This window comes from Tympanuchus pallidicinctus, unplaced genomic scaffold (assembly GCF_026119805.1).
Source record: "Tympanuchus pallidicinctus isolate F22 unplaced genomic scaffold, pur_lepc_1.0 scaffold15, whole genome shotgun sequence".
NCBI lineage: Eukaryota > Metazoa > Chordata > Aves > Galliformes > Phasianidae > Tympanuchus > Tympanuchus pallidicinctus.
This window is the reverse complement of record NW_026294669.1, coordinates 17,105,550-17,126,357: the sequence shown is the minus strand read 5'-3', so window position 1 is coordinate 17,126,357 and position 20,808 is coordinate 17,105,550. Positions and strand designations below refer to the sequence as shown.

The 20,808-nt window shown below is 40.5% G+C and overlaps 1 protein-coding gene across 4 annotated transcripts in view; it reads left to right on the top strand.

The window, feature by feature from the left end:
- Positions 1–6,479: 6,479 nt before the first annotated feature.
- The window catches only part of COBLL1 (cordon-bleu WH2 repeat protein like 1), a 75,647-nt gene continuing 61,318 nt past the window's right edge, over positions 6,480–20,808 (top strand). For 2 of the 4 annotated variants that reach the window (XM_052674479.1, XM_052674478.1), the window contains exon 1: positions 6,625–6,934. In XM_052674479.1, the coding sequence (XP_052530439.1) occupies positions 6,891–6,934 (44 nt within the window). In that variant the 5' untranslated portion in view covers positions 6,625–6,890. Of the gene's footprint in view, positions 6,597–6,624; positions 6,935–7,280; positions 7,384–20,808 lie in introns of those variants that run through there. The other 2 variants (XM_052674481.1, XM_052674480.1) reach the window with 2 other exon arrangements.

Here is a 20,808-nt window from a genome sequence, read left to right as displayed (position 1 = left end):
TAGCAGTAGAGATAAAGAATTTAGCTTTGACATTCTCCAGGAAACCTGGCTCTGAACGTGAGTAGCTAGCTGTATGAATCTCATCAGAGACTGCTACCTTCAGTCTGTCTCTGACATGTCTGCTCAGGCTGTGTTGACTACTGGCAGATGCTCACTAATTAAGTAATTCTGTAGGAAGGCATTGGCAGTCTGTAGAAAAGAAAGAATGCCAAAGCAGGGAAGCTGAAATGACTTGAAATTATTTATGCTAATTCTCAACACAGATCAGTAATAGTCAGCTGAAGACCTCGAGGAATTTCTGCAACCAGTGTTTCCATTCCCCTTTTGAGGCAAATATGAGACATTAAGCCATAACTGAGCAGCCTGCAGCTCTATCTATGTTTGTTCTTGTTTCTAAAGATTAGCATGTCAGGTAACATACTTTTATGGGAATTATCACAATGGCATGTATGTCTACAGTTTGACTTCAGTAGAACTTAGTGAAGCAAGGTGTACTTGAAACTGTCTCCATCTGAAGGAGAGGTGAGCATTATTTACAGCAAACAGAGTTCTTCAAGTCTCTAGAATTCAATGTATCTGCATAGATGGCTGGAGTTATCTTAGTTTTGTCGGTGCTGAGCATCCCAGTGCCATCTTGTTTTAGAAGACATTGAAATAGGTTTCCTCTTGGAGTTCTGCTGGGGTCTGTTCCAGCAGCAGTTCCCTAGCATGTATTTCAGTAAGCACAGTGCGCACAGCAGCATGACTACTCCTGTTTGCGTTCCAAGGAGGGAGAGTCTCTTCCTTCTCTCCTCCCTGTTTATTAATTTGTCCAGTCATAACGCACCTTTCATAACGTCTCAATGAGTTGGCTTTTTAACTCCTTCAAAGTTGCTTCAAAGGCATCAAAATGTAGAGCACTGGATTCTAGCAAAATGTATGCAGTGCCTCCTGAAGGCATGAGGTTTGTAGAATTACCCACAATTACTGTTTAACTGACCTCCCTAGAGGTCTGAGAGAGAGATTTGGGCAGCATACTGCTTCTGTCCTAGTATGTTGCTTCCATAATATGATGTAAACACAGCAATATAGCCTTGAGGGCCTAAGATAATTTCACTACTTGTAGCTTATTAATACTACATAGTTTTCGTGCATTTCCCAAATCTCTGGAATCTAAGTGAATTTTTCTCATAGAAAAAGATTATGCTACTGATGGTGTTATTTTGTGGTGTGTTATGAGGTAAGCTAATACATTACAAATCATTTGATCCTTTAATGTATTTTTTTTTCCAAAAACACTTTTCTTGTTAAATATTTTGTATTGTTTAGATTTTGCAGACTTCACTGTTGAAGACTTTCACACAGTTTACTTTTTTAGTTATATATGAAAATCCATATTGTAAATTTATGATGATTGCCATTTAGCGAATTTGTAGTTTCTTCTGAACTAGTATTAAGACTAGCATTTTAATTCACTCTTATTTTGTCCTTCGTTGCAACTATTCTGGTTAACATTATTTGAAAGCATTAAACAAAGATCTTTTAAAGAATAACATTGCAACAGGCTACTGCAGGGTATACGTGATTCTGTATCTCAAACCACCAAATACTCCACATCATTTGAAACTTTCTCGTATTACTTGAGTACAAATTTATTCCACCTCACTAATTCTTATTTAATGCATTCTCAGAAACACAATTCAACAGCAAAATGACTTAGTAATCATGATACGTAATGTGGTAGAATGTTCATTGTGATGATCCAAAAGCAAAAATAAAATAGTAGCAGAGTGAAACCATAATGGTAGCAATGGGAATTAATTGTAGTATATTGTGTTAATCTTAAATATGCCTCAACAGGGCAATGCACCTCTAAGAAAATAAATGGTTGTAATGTACACTTACAGTAGCAAAATGTATTTTGGAGTGTATTGAAGAAAGAAGAAAATTTCTTGGATCTGATCCTGAGTTTACTATTATAACTCTCTATAAAGAACCAAAATGACTTACCTGATAATATGTGGGTGCTTTTTTGTAGCTTTAGTGTTAGACAAGTTCACCTGTCAGGCCGACATACACAGGCAATTGCATTGCGCACAATTTAGAATAACGTGATCTGTTTCCTTCTGAGGGTGAAATCTGTTTTTGTGCAGATAGCCAGCATAGATATTGCAAATATAAATTACTGAAACATAATATTAAAAACAAAGACTAAATTATACTACCTGTGTAATCTTGTTGAGTTAAATCCTTTACATGTCCTACTGCAATTAAAATAATAAAATAAAATCAGTAGTCATACCATAAACTGAACAGAAATCCATCAGCATATTATATAGGATATCTTTATCAAATGTATGTCTGACTGACTTGGTGAATCTTTGCAAACTTTGAACCTGTTCATCTTAAAATCAATTTTTCATATACTTAAAAACATACCCAGGCAGATGCCATTAATTATTATAATTCACTTTTTTTAAGATTATCTGATGAAAATAGAGAGTGCATCTAGATCTAGTTGCAATACAAAATTGTGCTATTCCCAATTGTGCTGTTAACTAGCTGGGATTTTGGCAAATTGCTTAGTCTCCAGGCACTGAGGTTATTTAATATGAGAACTACATGTAATGGTTTTAACTTCTTTATGATAGTAAGAAGTTATTTAGAAATGCTTTCAGAACTCCTTGGAAAAAAAAGATGTTACCAAAATTTTTGTTATACTGTTGTATAGTTATAGATTAGATGCGTATAGTATTCCATAATGAAGGTGGGTGCAAAAACCTGTCCCTGTGCCTACAGCAGTACGATTAGTGGCTGTAGGCATGTGTGTGCATGCTCCCTAAAACCTCACCCACATGCTGGAATGCAAACGCAGAAAAGATAACTGTTCAACAGAATGCAATGCAAACTGATTGTCCTGTAAAAAGAGAATTACATGCAGATTTGGTTTCATTTAAGCAAAAGCAGGAGTCAGAGAATAACTTCCTGATTTATTGTTATACTTTAGTGGAAAAAAATGATTTTATCATGTCTGGAATAACAACAGAATAAATCAGCCCAACTTTCTAACTTATTTAATTATGCATCATAAAATTAGCTTCACAAGGAAAACAATTCCATAGTTTATTCCACACCTATACTGCACAATATCATGCAAAATGATGACTGTATGATACAGTGTAGTTTTCTTTCTACAGAACTGCAACAAGTGAACATTCAATTTTATCCTTCAATCACACAATGCCAGTAATATGCTGCTATTATGAATAAATTAAAACAGACCTTGCAAGCAGAGCTTTACAGCAGGGAAAACGTATGACTCTTGTGGTCTGTTTAGTGCTTTCAGTAACTTCTGCCATAAGCAATAATAAATAATAAACTGTTTGAAAATTACATAGTGTATTACATTTCTGTAGCATCTTTTATCCCAAAATATTTGTATTCTGCAATTCTGGCAACCTCTTGAACAGGGAATAGCAGCCACCGTGTGGATGGAGGTGTGGTAGTTTTCCCAAAGACATCTAGGACAACCACCAGCTGTTACAAAAATGCCATGGGATAATACTGCTTTTTCAGAACAGACAGGACGTTGTTTTCAGTAATTTATCTTGTATGAAAAACTCATACTTAGTAGTTTCCTGGAACTCCATGTCCTTACCTGTGGTAGAAATTCACCTTCAGCTAGCCATTGGGAAGAACAGTTCCCACTAGTTGAAGGTTATGCTAACAGTAATCAGAAATGGGTAATACTCTGCAAACATTTGTGTTGAAGTATACGGTGGCACCAAGTACGTGCATTGAGCACAGTGACTGGCAGCTTGCCACGTGGGTTAATGCTTCCAGTTAAGTGACTGTTCTACCTCAATCCATAGACAAAGGATGACATTATTGCAACTGTGCAGTTAATAACCTGCCACACTGTTAACCTCCACAATGTTCTGTTCTCAGATTAGGTTGAAAAAGCCGCTGAACTTTTCTTCAGATATTATTTTTTTCATTTAAAATGTTCAACTGGGGAGACATATAGTGCATTAATAACCCACTTATTTGGTATCCTTTGTTGCAGTCTTCTGTTTATTGTGTATGAGAGTTACATTTGCTTTGTGTGAGCACTGTTTTTTTTTTGAGTTCAGGACAAACTTCTGAATATTATAAAAACTAATATTTTTTTCTAATAATAATAAACTAAATAATAATAAACTATTTTCTAATAATAATAAATGAAATTTTTTTCTAATATAAAAATATTAGAAAAATAGAAATAGAGTTTGTTCATCAGCTTCTTTAGAAGTACAAACACAGAACTGATTCTCTATTGTTAAAACAAACAAACAAAAAAAATGTCACATCAGTCCAGATTTTGGTTTTGAAAATCCCTGGGACAAATGTTACCTTCAGTGTCTCAGAAAAGCGACTGTTTTAAATCTAGTCACCAGAAAGCTGTTACTGCAGAACAGCTTGTGTGCGCTTGAGTTTAGTGCCTGTGGTGTTCCTAGTAATCAGCATTTCAGGCTTGCTTAGTTGACAACTGAGGTTTGAACAAGAGAAGTGCTAGTGTAAGAAGATAAGCATAACCTCTCCCCTGAAATGAGATTAGCATTACTGACAGAACTGCTTTTTTAGATAAATCCCCACTCTTCACTGAAAATCTCAGTTGGTAGCAATGTTTTCTATTTTTACTTTATTTCTCTTATATTGACAGTCTCTTTTCTCCCTAGTTTTGTTTCCATTATTAGCCCATGTGAGCTATTCAATTAATTGCAATCTTTATTCTGGATTAGTACTTACCCATAGAAATAGGCTGTATAGTATATAGTTGTTTTCAAATGAAATGTTAAAGAGAATGGTAAAGCAGTTTCTTATCAGTTGATGGTCCAGTAAAGTGTACTAGAAGAGATAACAGCATTACACCAACTTACATAATTATTTTAACTAATGTATAATCAGATATAATGGTCTTCAGTTCAAATAGCAGCACAATAGTGTTGAGTTATCTCATACCTTTGCAATGTGGAAGTTTGAGCATCTGGGAGAAGGGATCACTTAAACGTTTTGCCCCAAAAGTACCTGATTAGAATCATAAACTAACTTAATGCTTTAAGGCTATGCTCTGAATAATAAAAAGTTACCCACCCTTACTGCAGGAACTGTCAATATCCAGAGGGATTACTTTTCAGCCTTCATCCTAATCTAGAATGTGGCTGAACAATTTGAGAAAAGAGGGTGGACGATCAAAAGACAAAAAGGATCAGAGGTGTATGTAAGCTCTTCACTGAGATTGTTCTTTAGATTCTTCTGGTAAGTTTGTTGAACTCTGAAAGCTATGGAAAATCCACCTTGACTCATCGGTGCTTTTTTTTGGGTTTTGAAACTGAGGCAGGCTCATAGGGTGTGCCTGATAATGGCATGTGGTTATTCAGGCTGTGATCAACCTCTCGAGTTTGTCAAAGCTTCGGGGTTATTTAATCTCATTGAAGAAACAGAAAGCAATAGCAAAATAAAATCTTTATTGATGAAGCACAGAGCAAGTGAGAATGGCGTAGATGAAGAAGACAGACTTTGTTACCATCATAGAATTGTAGAATCATGCAATCACAGGTGTTGGGAAGGACCTCCAGAGATCATTGAGTTCAACTGCCCCACTAAAGCAGGTTCGCTACAGTAGGTTGGGCAGAAAAGTGTCTGGGCAGGTTTTGAGCATGTCTAGTGAAGGAGACTTCACAACAGGTCTGAGCAGCCTGTTCCAGTGCTCGGTAATAGGCACAGTAAAGTGACTATTTTTTGCTTGTTTTATGGAACTTGTCCCTTGTTCTGTTGCTGCACATCACTGAAAAGAGCCTGGCTCCATCCACTTGACTCCCTCCAATGAGATACTTGTAAATGTTGATAAGATCCCCTCTCAGTCTTCTCCAGGTTGAATGGTCCCAGATCTCTCAGCCTTTCCTCATACAGAAGATGCCCCAGGCTTCTTATCATCTTCGTAGCCTGCTGTTGGACTCTGCAGCAGTTCCCCATTTTTCTTGAACTAAGGAGCCCACTACAAGAGTACTCCCACTACAGAGTACTCCAGATGGCCTCGGCAGGGCAGAGTAGACAGGGATGGCTATCATACTAAACAATGCACAGATCATGCACAGTATTCACATACAAGGGGCTACTAAAGTAGTTTTCCCCAACATATTTAATCCTTGAACTACTGTGAAAAAGGGCAGATATACCTCAATGCAGTACTCTAATTCTTCCCCCAGGGAGAAAAATAAATATATAAACACTTTGTTACTAGCTGTTTTTCTACTTGTGCTTAGCAGTAGCCGAAATATTACCGGGCAGAAGAGCTGCGTGTTTTCTGTGCCGGCACCTCCTGCTCACCCGGTGTGACACCGGCACAGCTGGCGGTACTCGCAGCCAGGCTGCCGCGGGCTGTCCGCACCTGGAGGCGCTTCGCCCCGCGCCCTGCTGGCAGGAATGGGGAAGGGCTGAGCCCGAGGCGGCGGCCGGGACGGTTTGCTCGGGGAGAGGAAAATTCCAGCCGAGAGGAGCGGCCCTGCCCCCGCGGGCCCTGACGGCCGCGGCCGAGAGAGCTCGTCCAGCACCGGGCGGGCGTCGGGCTGGAGCCGGTGGGTGGAGGCGGGCCGCGGAGGGAGGAGTCGGGACGGGAACAGCGAGACTGTGTCTGCGCGGGCGGGGGTTCCGCGTTTCAAGTTTCTCGCCGCCAAGTTGTTTTTTTGTGTGTGTGTGTGTGCGCGTGGTTTGGTTTTTTTTTCGTTTTCATTCCCCGTTTCTCCGCTCGAGGTGTGGTTTGGCGAGCGGCCGCCCCGGCACAGGCAGCCGGATGCCCGCGCTCGGGGGTGAGGCGGGACGGGGCCGCTTTCCGCAGCCCACCCCGCGCAGGTGAGGCGGGTCCCGCAAGCATGGCTGGCTGTTCTCCGCAGACGGCCGTCCTGCCGTCCTCCGGGTAAGCGCGGCGCATCGCTCGGAGCGGGGGGGGGGGGGGGACGGGGGGCATGAGCGGAGCGCGTAGGGCGCGCGGTGCGGGTCCCAACGGCGCGGGCTCCTTCCACGCGCTCGGGCGGCGGCGCCCTGTGGAGCCGGCAGATGGAGCGGTGACCGTTAAACGGCTGCGGGAGGGGCGGGAAGGGGGGCATGGCGCGCGGTTCTCCGTTCCTCGACGGCACTCGGACGCCGTCTGAGCCGGGAACGGGCTGCGGGCAGAGGGGACGAGGGCGTCGCGAGCCCTCACGCCTCGCCCAGGGCGCGCCCGTCATCCGCGGAGTACCTGCCGGGCGGCATTGCGGTGCGGGGAGCGGCTCCTCGGGACCTTCTGTAACCGCCGCTGTCCGTGCAGAAGCCGCGGTGGTGTGGGAGAACGGAGCACGGCGTAGCGCTTCGGTGGGAGTCTGAGAGGTAAACACGCAGCGTGTGTACGGGGAGAAGCGGGGGCCGGCGTGCTTGGTTGCTGGCGCCAGCCCTACCCGGCGGGCGATCAGTCGCTTACAGCCCGCCGGAAGATGCAACTCTCAAGAGATGCTTTGTATCTCCGTGTAGCGAGGTGGGGACGGGGCGGCAGGAGGGCTCGGGTGTGCGACGGAGGGCCCTCACCCCGTGGCGGGGTTAGCATGCGCCCTGTGGCTGGCTTTAGGGCGTTTGTGTTTTAGCCGAGGCTTTCTGGGAGCTTTTGTGTTAGTTGGCTAACTGGTTGCGCTATAAGCTCTCAGAGCTGGTGGTGGTACTTGAAGCAGTGATCAAATCAGTGTGAATGATGGATGGTGGAGCGAACGAACGTGGAGAACTAATAGGGTGCTTCTTCAGCTTGGTCCTTGTGTCAGTCCCACGTTAATGCATGGCCACACAGAAGTGGAGCTGACAGCTCCAGGCAGTGTAGAAGGTATAGTTAAGTACAGATAATTACTGCATTTCTAAGTCTGTACATGGGTTCAGTTGAAAGAACTGAATGTGCGGGGATGGAGCATGATAACGGGTTAGGAAGGCACTAAACCACTGTGCCTTCAAGGTCCTCTGTTCTCCTTGGGGCTGGAACACAAAAACAAGTGAAGGCCACACCAGCAGATCCCACAGACCTGCGGCCTGCCCTAGTGCTGCCGGCTGTGCTGTGTTGCTGCTCGGGCTCCCCGAGTCAGGAGGGCTCGTGTGTTCCCTTCATGTGGCTTAAGGCACCTGCCAGCGTTCGTGTCTCAGTTTTGTAGCTAACAGCAATGCTTGTTTTCATTAGCCCTGCAGGTATATTTTCAGGCTTTTTATCAGCTGTTCCCACATAATTTAGTGCTTGGAAAATCGACTTATCATTCCTTACTTGTTACAACAAGATTTCAACCTTGCCAGTCTTAATTACTTCCTGAAGATAGTCTCCTTTGCTCATCCAAATGCTGGATTTGGGGAAAAAAAATCTGTGTGTACCAGCAGCTCCCTCCCAGTTACTGACGAGGGTCCACAGACTTGCGTTAGAGCAGTCAGCAGTGCTGTAGTCCTGTTTGCTGGGTGAGATTAGAGGGAACATTGTGTTTTTGAAATGGCAATATTGTTCAAACACATTACTGAATGCTGTGGTGTGGCGTTGTGACTCCTCCTATCCTGCCTGACCAGGTGGGGAATGTTGGTAAAACACAACTGGAATCTGTTACCAGCAAATGTGTTCTTTGAAGCTGGGAGGTGTAATCTGTGGTAACTGCACAGCTTGGTAGGACTGATGCATACTGCCAGGGGGGCGTAGATGTGGCCATGCTGTGTTGTGAGTTTTCATGTGTTGCTATTTAGTTAGCCTTGCAATTTCTGTATAATTTTGTCTTCCATGTTATGTTGTGGCTCTTCTGTATGGAATTTTCTTATTCTGCTGGGATGAGCCAGACATACTTTTAATAGTTTTATAGTTCATCCATCTTGCCTTGCGTCTGAGGAGCACTCCTGGCAGCGCACTCCTGCCAGGCCAGTGACACAGAGAGCTCCTGTTCAGAGCTGAATTGGCTTTGTGTTGTCACTGTGCTACGGGATGATAGGAAAATGTGTGTCTTAATACTTAAAAGTAATAAAAAAAAAAATTGACGGTGGGTGGTATCCAGCATCTTGACCACAGTTTTCCTACTATTACAAGAGCAGTGCTGAACCTCTGGTGTAAATAAATTTTTATGTTAACAAGGGGATTTCACTACTTGACAGAGACTTTTACTGTAATGTATTGCCAGTAAATGTGCTGTTAAACTACTGGAGCAAATTTGAACTTCAGTAAACTAAAGATTCATTTTCTTTCAAATATCAGAATGACATTGAGGTATGCCTTTTAATTCAGTTCTAATCGGTTTATGATAATTTTATGATTTAATTTGTTCCCTTTAATCATACGTATGTTTACTTTCAGAAAGCAGCTTCTGTTCTGCCTTAGCAAAGCAATAAAAAACTTTCTATCTTTATTTCTATATCTCATGAGCACACAGCTGGGGGCTACAGCTTCTCTCCAGGGCTGAAGGCAGAGAGGTCAGTGCAGAATGGGGCAGTGCCTGGGTGCTTCAGAACCTCCTCTGGTGTTGTTATGCTCCATTCCCTGGCAGCTTGGCCTGGTGGACATACTGAAGTTAATAAGAGGAGCAAGACAAAAATCTTTTCAGTTGGTTAGAGCTGCCTTTGAGAAATAGATGTGGGTATTTACAGAAAGAACAAGAAATTTAACTTATCTGTTGTGTGTCTTTGCCTCAATACAACCGTTGAGTTCTTTTTATCAAATAATTTCAATCAGATTACAGATCTCCAGAGACATCAGCTGTGGTTCAGTGTTGAAAAATGTCTGGCATCAAGCTTAAAGAGCTGGTTTGAGCTCTCTCCCTCTCTTTCAACTTGTCAGCTGAGCCAGTTCCCAGCCTGGCCACAGATTAGTTGCAGTACGAATGCAGATCCTCTGTGGTGTGAAAGGGCAGTGCTGACGGCAGGGCAGGTGGTCAGCTGCCACACCATAGCAGCAGGTTGGAGGGGAAAGTGGAGAATGCAAGTTTGCCAGTTGGTGAAATGTGGGTTAGGCCTGGAACTGCATTTTTACTTCCAATTAATTGGCTGTCGCTAATGATGTGCTTACTACTTTATCATGTATAGATACTTGTGGATAAACACAATACCTTTGTGCTTTCGATAGCAGTCTCTAGAATCAGAATGTACGTTGGCCTGCGTGCAGTGGGCCATCCGATCTTAAAAGTACTGTATCTCTTAGCTCAAGAATTCAAGATAAATAGCTCATTTTTTCTTGTTCCCATGACCCGATGAAGAAGAACTAATTAGAAAAATAACAAAATGGAAAGAACTTTGAGAACTTGTGCCCATAGCATTTGCTGAGTGTTTAAAGCAAGGAGTTAACCACTTTGTGGATGGATCCCAATCAGGAGCCACTTGAATGTTCCTGTTCCAGGGAACAGTGTTTGTCATCTGAATTTGGAATGTATATGGAACACTTCTCAGGGTGATTTTGTTGTTCATTTTAATGTGTCTGCCTTAGCCAAGGCAACATCGAATATCTGCATGACACAGTGGTGCTTTGAATTGAATGTTGTATTTAGTGGCTGGTTTGGATATTCAAACATTGAGTCTGAAGTCATAGCTGAGTATGTAGCAGTTACATTCCCTGTTGGAGTATGTTGCTGTGGGAATGAGATCAAGGAAACGTTAGGGGGCTAAGGAATGAGGATGCTAGAGTGAAAATCTGTGTGGGAGGGTAGTATACAAAAGAGAAATCAGCAACTATTTCTAAGCTTTGTCCAGCATGATGCTACCTTCCAAAAAGGAGAGCTAGTTATTAATTCAAAGGCATGTGAGAAAAAAGGTGTTTTGGACCAGAATATGGGTTTGTTTCAATGTTATCTTATGTGAAGTTCTTCTTTTCTGTTGTTACTGGATGCTTTTGTTAACTTTATAAGAGACTGCAGTGTTCATGTAGACCTGAAGATCACTGTTTATTTTGAGTAGTAGCATCTGTGTTGGGTGGAGGAAGAAAAGGGCCCATTGTAAGGATCCAAAGGCTTAGATCCCAGAGGAGACCTTTATAGTCATCCCGTCATCTGACAGGTAAATTGAATCACCAGGAATGTTTCAGACTTAGAAACAAATGATTTCTCCTTTAATCTACTAACATCTAAATAGGCCTCCCTTCAGGAAGCCCAGCACTGCTTCTGTTTTTTGACTGTAGTGTGGAAGTTTTCTCAGTGTTACGGCAAGTTACAGCGTGGCCGCTGTCGTTTCCAACTGCTGCTGTTGTAGCCTTGTGCATGCTGGAGAGTGGCAGATCCGAAATTATCCAAGCAGCTCTTAGTTAGCGCCTGCTCAGATAAATAGTTCTGATTTTTATTTTTATTTTTATTTTTTCTTGAAATTTACAAGCCAGTGTGAGTTGTATCCACTCCATTAAGAGAGCGAGGAATGCAGAGTGTTCTTTTTCATGGCTGCTTGCAAGTTAAAACAGGTCTTTTCTTCCTTCTCACCTAGTTCTCCCTAGCTCCCCAGCAGCTGACCTGCTGCTTTGGCTTCATGCTCACATGGCTGCAGGCTGCTTGAGAAAGAGCTGCTCATTGCAGGAGCATTTGCTGCTGCTTTACTCTGCTCTGCAACTCAGTGAGTTGACGTCAAAGCATTCGAGGATGACAAGAAGCTGTTTTCTCCTAGACTCCTGTAGAGTTCTGTGGCTATGCCCAGCATTAGCACAATGAAAAGGAAACTGTGCAGCATGTGTCAATGGGGAGCTCAGCAGGGAAAAAAGCAACGCTGCTTTGACTTTTAACAGGCAATTAAAAATGTGAGATTTCACTTGAATACTCTCCTAAATATGGTTTCATAATTAAAAGTGCAACTCTTTGTATGAAAGTAAACTTTTACTACTTTGAGTTCAAGTAGGGGCATTCTAACTTAAAATCTGCATGGTGATGGTTAAGTGTAGAAATGTGCTTTTTTTTCATAGTTAAGGAAACATATTTTTTCTGCATTATGAGTGCAATCCCATAGGAATCTTTACCAAACTAAGAGTTCCTGGATTTGTTTTTCATTTGCTTGGAGATCACAAAGTTCAGAAAGGGCACTCCCATTTTTGTGCATCTTTCAGTGATTGTAAAGGATCAAAAAGATGAGTGTGGGTAAAAGATGCATCCCTAACCTATGAGTGAAATGTCTCCCTGGGGAGCTTCTGTATATGTCAACTGTTCTGCAAGACTAGAGCTGTCAGGATTGCTATTTTTGGTTAAAGAAAATAGAACACATAAATATCTTTGGGTAGGCATGAGCTTTTTCCTGCAAGAAAGCATCAGTTTTGTTGTTGGGAGCATTAATTCATCAAAGATTTAAATTGGAGAAATAGCTTCCAAAGTGTACTTTCTTAGCTGCACCTTAACAATTTTTCCTGCACATTTATTTGAATGTTATTATTTATCTCTGTTCTGTAAGTATAACCACTTGGTTTAGAAAACGTAATTTGATTTTGTGTAAATTTATGTATCTAAATATGTATACGTTTTAAATATATCTAAGTGAACCTTTCCAGCTCGCCAAATAATGTCAATAATTTCTGTGTGTGAGTTTGACTTTCTCTCAAATACCGATGATCATGCGTTTTGTTCTTTGCCCTGCATCTCCCCTGTTGTCACTATGAAGTGATGTCTTAATTCTAAAGATCACTCCATTGCAAAATAACAAAATGTGTTTGTCTTCAGAATCAAGTCCCTTTTCACATTTGTATTCCTAAAAAGAATTTCTCTGTTGGTTTTAGAAATCTTATTTTAATTTGCTTTGATTTCTTGGGCATTAATTCTCCTCTTGGGTATTTTAGCTGCTTTCATTTCAGACCTTTAGATAGATCATCTTCCAAAGACTAAAGCTCTGTATGTGGTTGTATAGCAGCTAATTTTTATGCTTTTATCTACTGGAAGGCTTCAGTATCTCTTTCAGCTGTTCCATAAGGCTGTGTAGTTAAATACTGATATCGGGTTCTCACCAGTTTGATGATGTCCTTTCCCTAGACCTCTCCAAGCATGGCAAGTAATGATCTGCTGTGGAATCTGGTTGAGCTGTACATGGGTGTTGTACTTTGGTCTTGTGGGCTGTTACCTGCTTTGGCTCATATAGCATCAGAGAGCTTGTTCCAAAAGGGTGATGAATGCTTGCTTGCAAGTTATTAATGTGCAGATATTTTCAATGTGTAGGTAATGAGATAATTAGAAGTACAGTAGGGAAAAATACTATAAGTTGAGTTCTTATTATTTGTAATGTTGTCAAATGTTTAAGTATCATTGCATTGCTCTTGACCTTTGTAGAACCTAGTCCCCTGTTTGCTACCAAACTGGAGGGCAGAACAGTTGGATCCTATAATGCAAGTAGAAGCTAATCTGCTGAGCTATCTGATTACAAGGTCTTGTGACAACAGTGTTGAAAGCATTTTTTACCTGGGAGGTGTATCTGTATTCCTGCAACTCCTTAAGTTGTTGTCTTTTTTGTTTATTTGTTTTTGGTGGGGTTTTTTTCCTTTTTCGGGGGAGAGTAGAAAGAATATTTTCTTCCATATGATATGTACAGTAGTCAGAGGATTTTGTAATTAAAATAACTTTTGGTTTTTTGCTCTACACTGAAGGAGAACAATCATATCTCCCCTGCTTGCCTCCCCTTTGGTATAGTGAGAATAGGCTCAGCACACAAGGTAATGCTTGTTCACTTCCATAGAATAGCAAGGTGGAAAATCAGTGTTATAAAAGCAGTCTTTCAGAGCTGACTGTTAATGGCAAGGGAGATGGAGAGAATCTGAAGCAGTGTATTTTGGAAAAGTAATAAGGATCTGACATCATTGTCTGAACTGCTGGAATCTGTCTTGATTCTAAGCATCTTTTTTTGACTGTTCTCATATTTTCGCTGCCCAAACACTTGCAAACTTTCCAGTCTTCCTCCCAAAATACACTGCTGTAATGCCTCTTCATCTATAAGTTTCACATGAATAAAGGGAGAGGATAGAAGTGCCATGAACTGTGAAAGCTGAATGAAACCTTTACATTATTAAATGACTTCATCTCAATACTTTTAGAAATATTCAGACAAATAAATTGTTGTGCTTTTTTTCTTTTTTTCTGATGGTGGTCTTTAAGATACTGCTTAAGAATGGTTTTCTTGTCATTGTTCTTTTCTTTTTTCCATCCCTGCGTGTACTCACAGAAAAATTTTTCTGGGTTCAGTAGTTCCCATACATAAAGCCTGCTAGCCAGTGGGTTTGCAAGGCGCTTTGTTGTTGTTCTTGTTTGCTTTTTAAATCTGCTTGCTGGCAATTTAATCCGGAATAAGTTTTTATTTAGAATTCAGAATGTTTGGAAATAGTGACATAGGATGTAAATGCTGTAATTTCATCCTATGCAATGCCGACCAACCAGTATTTTGTACAAGTATTGATGAATGATGGAGTTTAAAAGCGAACAAACAAACAAAAAACAAACCAAAACAAAAAAACACCAAATATTTGGTAACTTGAGCAATTTCATGGCAAGATCCGTGGCATGTCCATAGGAGCTGTGCCCCTTCTGCAGAGGAGATGAGAAATGTCACACTAGTACAACATCTGTGAGCTCCAAAAGATAATCAGGTGTATTTTTAGATCTCAGCTTTGAGAAAAATAAAGTATGACTGTAATTGTGGCCCCAGTTTAGTTTATAACACCATAACCTTATTCTGTATGAGTTAATAGAAGCATTAGGACAAGAAAAAAACTATTTGTTTTCAAGCTTCTGTTGTTTGTATATAGATTTGGATGTTAGTGATTAACATGTTTAGTAGTAAAGCTTGAAATTTCATTTGAGACAAAATACATTCTCCTTCTCCTTGTTTAAAGCATTTCTATAAGACATGAGGTTACATTAAAAAGAAGGCAAACAAAAAACCCCACATTTTTGTCTTGTATCTTTACTGTAGTAAGGCACTTCTTATTTGAGAAACTTGGTCATGATTCTGTTACTGATTTAACCTTGTAAGACTGCTGTAATCATGTTGGCAGTGGTTATTTGTATTTTGATAGATAGCTAAAAATGAAATGCAGGCCTGTAAAAGTCTAGAGTGAGCAGAGGAGATCATAACCATTTTATGGGCTTATTTACTTGCATAGGGTGTAATCAGGAGCTGAAGTTAGGAAGTCTTCTAAAAGAAATATGAAAATAAGTTCTGCTTTATGTTTACAGTTGTGTAATATGAAGACAAAAGGTAATGGCTAATACTTCTAATGTTACTTCATCTAATTACTTTTTTTTAGATGTTTTGATTGTCAAGTTGTGGTCACTGCTGTTGTGTGGCTTGTCCTCCTTGTGGGGACAGCAGGGTCGGCATGTTGAAATCTCAAAACTCTCTTAAAATCTTCACCTTTGTGGGTAAAATCCAGCCTGCCGTGCTGATCCTGCCTTTGGCAGAGGATGGCATGCTGTGAGCACTGGTTATAGATTAACTTGCCCTTTAAGTTGGATATGCTTGATATTTTAAACTCGAGAGTGAGGGACATCACTATTGCTCCCTTACCGGAGCAATACTGAGTTCAGACCTGGTTCAGAATTTAGATTGCTAATGAGGCCTTCAGCCTGTGTGCAGCCCTGTGTGAATTTAGCTGTGCCACTGCCTTGCAGGTTAGTGACTGCTAACTGCTGGGCCTTGTCCATCAGATGTATGCCTACAGGCCTAGTGGGCCTTTCATAGCAGATGCCCTGACTGTGTAACCTTCGCATTTTCTGAGTTAAATCTCTGTTCTTTGACCAGCTGATGCTGCCTCTTCCTGCTCATGGTGCACAAATCTGTAGTAAGAAATGAAGCGCCCAGTGAACTGTTTATTTTGTAAACAAAGGCTTGTCAGAGGTTCTTGGAAGAACTTCAGATAGAAATACCCTTCAAAAATCCTACCCTAATTAACTGAGAAGTGTACAGTGTCGTTGCCAACACCAGTCTCAGAAAAGAAGAATAGTTGAATATCTAAAGAATTCTTCTCTTACATGTAAACAAGTGGTCCAAGATTAGAAACAATAATGTTGAGTTTTTAGAAGTCATGTAAAAATGCGATAAAAGCCAATGAGATTTGGACAACTCTACAGTTACTGGCCTTTCCCACATCCTGTCAGATCAAGATTCACATCTTGGTTGTATACTGAGTTGCCTTTAGTCAATCTGTGGAATCATGTGAATAGGTGCTCAGTGCGGTAGAAAGAGCTCCAGTTTGTTTGCAAAGATACTTTACTAAGGATTGGAAGGGAGAGCTGAAATATGTCAAAACTTTAGCAGAAATTGTAAAAGTTCAGTCCTTAAGCTCCACCATTCTGACAGTAACATGAGATGTCAGCAGACTTGAATCGCATCCTTAAACTAACGGGGCTGTACCAGCAAGTCATATCTTCACTGCATTCATCTGTGGCTTTAATTGACAAATGTTTTGAGTTAAACATTTAAATTACAACAAGAAAGGAATGGTTTTATGGCTCTTTATGAGAGACTGATTGCTCCCTATTCGTTTCACGGAGTTGGACTAGATGGCCTTCAGATGTTCCTTTCAACTCTAAGGATTCAGAGATCTGTTACAGGCTAAGGACTTTTCTTACTCTCTTTTGATAGTAGTTGAATACCTTAATGTGTCTTATATGGACTACCTAGGTGGAAAGGAGTTTGTGTCTTGTTCTGAGCTGTGCAGATTTACTGCTGCTCTTGAGTTGGTGGAGTAATAAGTTTATTGTAGATTCTTTAAGTCTTTTTCTTCACTTAGATGTTGGCAACCAGCTTTTTATGATTACACAAGTCTTTTTTTAAAGTTTGGCAAGGTTTTTATTGCTTTCTGTTCTTTTCTCTTACTTGTGTTCACCTCAGGATATTCTTTTTAATTTGATATTGTTTTGAAGGGTAAGCTTTGAAGTTCTGGCCCCAAAGAGAGGCTTTCTTCTTTACAGTAGCTGCAGTATGGCAGTGACCTCAAATCCATGTAAAAAAATGTGAAAAATTGTGACTGTTTTTGTTATAGGTATGGCTAATGGCTCTCTGGTTGTTGTTCTGAAGCAACCTGGAACTCGTGCATGATAGGAAGCTAGAGTTGTTTCTACAGATGTCTTTGAGAGGTGTTTGAAACTCAACCCTTGTTATTGGGAGAGAAAACATGGCAACTGGGAGAGGTTAATGGGTTTGGGGGCCATTGGCACGTGGAGTTCTAGTTTGTAGAGTGAGAGTGAACAGAGTTCTCAGGTGAATTTAGCTCTCTTGTTGGTGTCTCATTCTCCTGTCATCTACATAGATAGCAGTATTAAGCTGAGAGAAAAGCTAATGGGCAGCTATTTTTCAGTATCTTAAAACAAGGCTCACATTCCTTTTGATCAGACTCTGAAGCATTGGTTTACAATAGTAGATTTGAGGGAACTGGGTCAAGTCTTAGATTTTAGCAAATGAATTACCTGCAGCTTGTCCCTGGCCTAATTTGTACTATTAAGGACAATAGCAGAAGCTGTGGTGTGGGTGGTGTTCAGATCTACGTACCTTCTGGACACTGAAGTTTCTACTGCTGTAGCTCTGCTGGTGGTACTTCTGGCTGTCTTCCATCTTTATCCCCACACCATCCCCTTTTTCTGACTAGTGCAGACGAGTTCTAAGTTCTCTTGTTCACTTGAATCAGGGTTATTACTTTCTAAATGAGAACCTTGCCCTATTGATAAAGCATTTATGTTTCCACTGATGCTCTGTTGGTATGCTGCTTACCCTTTGTTTGAATGTAAATCAATATAAAATGTTGCTATAACTAGAAACACATTCCTTGTTTTATTAGATTTTTGTGAATTACATTGAACAAGTGAAAAACTTCTAAAACTGTTTTGAGCAAGTGCACTAGTGAACAGTTAAGCATTCTCAATACTTCTCTTTCTAAAAGGTGACAGCATGCAAGTGGAATGTTCATGAGTTATAGCATGGGCACGGAGTATGAATGTAAATCATACACAAAATGCTTCTTGGCTAGTTCCTTCATGGGTAACAGTGTGGAAAAGTGATTTTGTAGCAGAATTCTCACTTGTGGTAACACAGGATGCAGAACTATTAAATATTTAAAGTAGTCAGAGAGGTATCTAATAGAAATATTATGTTTTTAGGCATTTTATTGAGATTCTCTGTTATTTGGAGAAAATTTCTAAATTTGGGGAGGATTCACAAAAGTAATTCCTGATCTTGGAAATCTGTGCTTTGAGGGCTTTATGAAATCTTACAGCTTAGGTCATTCAATCAATATTTCTGATTTTTCCTCTGAAAGCCACAAACTGAATTTTCTTGGGTGTTCTTACATGACTTTCCAGGAGGGGGGAGCATTTTTACTTTAGTTTATAAATGTTATTTCAAAGCTCTCATTATATCAGATCAATGTAGTACTTAAATGTAGATATCACATTCAGAATTTTTAGAAGGAAAGAGTTGGGAAGATAAGAAATGCTTGCTGAACTGGATGGTGCTGTTTCTCATAATGAGAATGGACTTGGTTAGAAGAGCTCTGATAAATAAAGCCTGTAGGCAACCTACCCAGCTGTACTTTAAGATGAAAACAGGATGTTGGTTGTATTGCTGGAGGACTACTGTATAAATCAAAGGATATGCTGTTATTGCTGTGTAAGGAAGCTGCTCTCCCTTGGAGTGGTTCTGTATATAAAAGAACTGTAATTGCCATGCTTATCAAGGCCTGGCAGTTCTCCTTTTCCAATTGTGACCTGGTGAATCCACCTCTGGTGCATGACTTAAAACGTTGCCAGTTATTTTAATCCCCTATTCAATGGGACAAACAAAGTGGTTATTTTTATCTCTTTATGGCTCCTTTTTCTATTATAGAAATAGAAAATTCCTTTCCCATATTCAGGCCAAGGGTGGTTTAGTAACGGGGATGTGGATTGTTCCCTGGTGCCTGTTAAGTCCTGCCAGTTCCAGCTGTGTTGCTCTGCCACGTCATCTGGAATTGGCCGCGTATGGAGATGATGTCTTTTTTGTACAGTTACTTCTGCCTAATTTGTGGAGGGGCAACCTTTTCTGGGGTTAGAAATTAATTTATTTGAAAATATTTGTTGGTCAGTTATTAGATGTCTTGGTGTCTTTAGCGGGGGTTTATCAACCACTTGGAACACGCCTTAGGAGGAGCAGCTGAGGGAGCTAGGATTAGTCAGTCTGTAGAAGAAAAGGCTCAGGGGAGACCTTGTTGCTCTCCACAACTGCCTTAAATGAGGTGTTGGTGAGGTGAGGGCTGGCTTCTTTTTCCCAGGTAACCATGATAGGACAAGAGGTAGTGGCCTTAAGTTGTGCCAGGGGAGACTTATGTTGAATATTCGGAAAAATTTCAAATCAGAAAGTGTGAAGTATTGGAACGGGCTGCCTAGGAAGGCAGTGAGGTCACTGTCCCTGGAGGTTTTCAAGGAGGATGTATGTGACACCTGGGGAGATGTTTTAGTGGGCATGGTGGTGGTAGGCTGGCAGTCTTGCTGCTTTTTTCCAACTTTAATGTTTCAGTGATCAATGATTTAGGAGAGACCAGTGATTTTTGGAAAATACATACAGTTTTTAGTAGTCATATCCTATGTTCATTAAAGACAAATTTCAAATTCCAGCTGTTCGTATAAACGCATGATGCTCATCCACAGGCCAGAAACCCAGTATCAGGAGATGTGCCATGAAATAACACTGAATGTGGCCTTGTAACTGGTGGATTTCAAAAGCATTAAGAATTATTTGAACTGTTCCAGTTCTCTGAATGCCTCTTTACTATACTGCCAGAATTATTTTTTTTGGCTATTATTTGGAATTATTTTGGAATAATATAATTTATAATTTGGAATTATTTTTATGGCTATTGAATGAGGTTGTGTTCTAGAGTTCTTGTCTCAGATGTGCACTCACACAGACAGAAGTGGCTGTGCAGGTTGTTTTGTAACTTCAGTTGTGTATCACAACTCTTTATCCACAAAGCAAATAGCTGTTGCTTTTGATTAGTAACTTAAACCTTGCTAAGTATGTAAATTCCTTAATGGGGCACTAATTTTGTAGAGCTACTTATGTTCTAGTGAGAAGTTTTTTGAACAGATTGTTTTGGAACATGTGACTTTTTGCTTTTTTTTTCCTCCTTTCTTCTGTAGTACATTATCTGCACTGATTTACTCCTTTCCTCCAGGAAACACATTTCAATTACAGATCCGGTCTTCTGTTTGTTTAGTTCCTGCTGCTTATTGCTTAAATAGGGTCCTCTCTGACCTTACAATTAACAGAAAAATAACTGATATCCTGGGAATTAAATCAAGCAGGAATTTAGTACTGGAAGCTGATAAATTCTGATGAATTCTTTCACTAATCAAGCTTCCGTTTTCAATTCTGAAGAGCCTTAGTAATAGTAATAAAAATAAATAAAGATTTAAAAAAACAATGTAAGGAACATGTTTGTCATCACATCTCTGGTGCTTTGTCAAAGGCTTTTAATTAAAATGGTTAAGTTTCACTTGTTTCTAGTTTCACTTGGTAAATGTTAGCTTTGTCCTCAGGAAAACTTCAGATTTGTTTTATGGAAGGTATGCTAACCCTGGCCTGTGCCATTTTCATCTGACCTGTTTTGGCTAATTGCATTTAATGTGGATTATTTGCACTGTGTGTTTGCAGTTCGTAGTCCTGATTGATAAACCTCAGCTTCTGTTTCCAAATGGTCTTCTGGTGTAAGGATGCTTGCTGCAGTTTGTGCAATACTGAGATAGTAGGAAGTGCAGGGGGATTGCTCAAGTGGCATTTCAGCTTTTGCTTCATAAGCAGAGGAGAGTAAGTATGATACGTCCTACATAGCACTTTTGGGAAATTTGA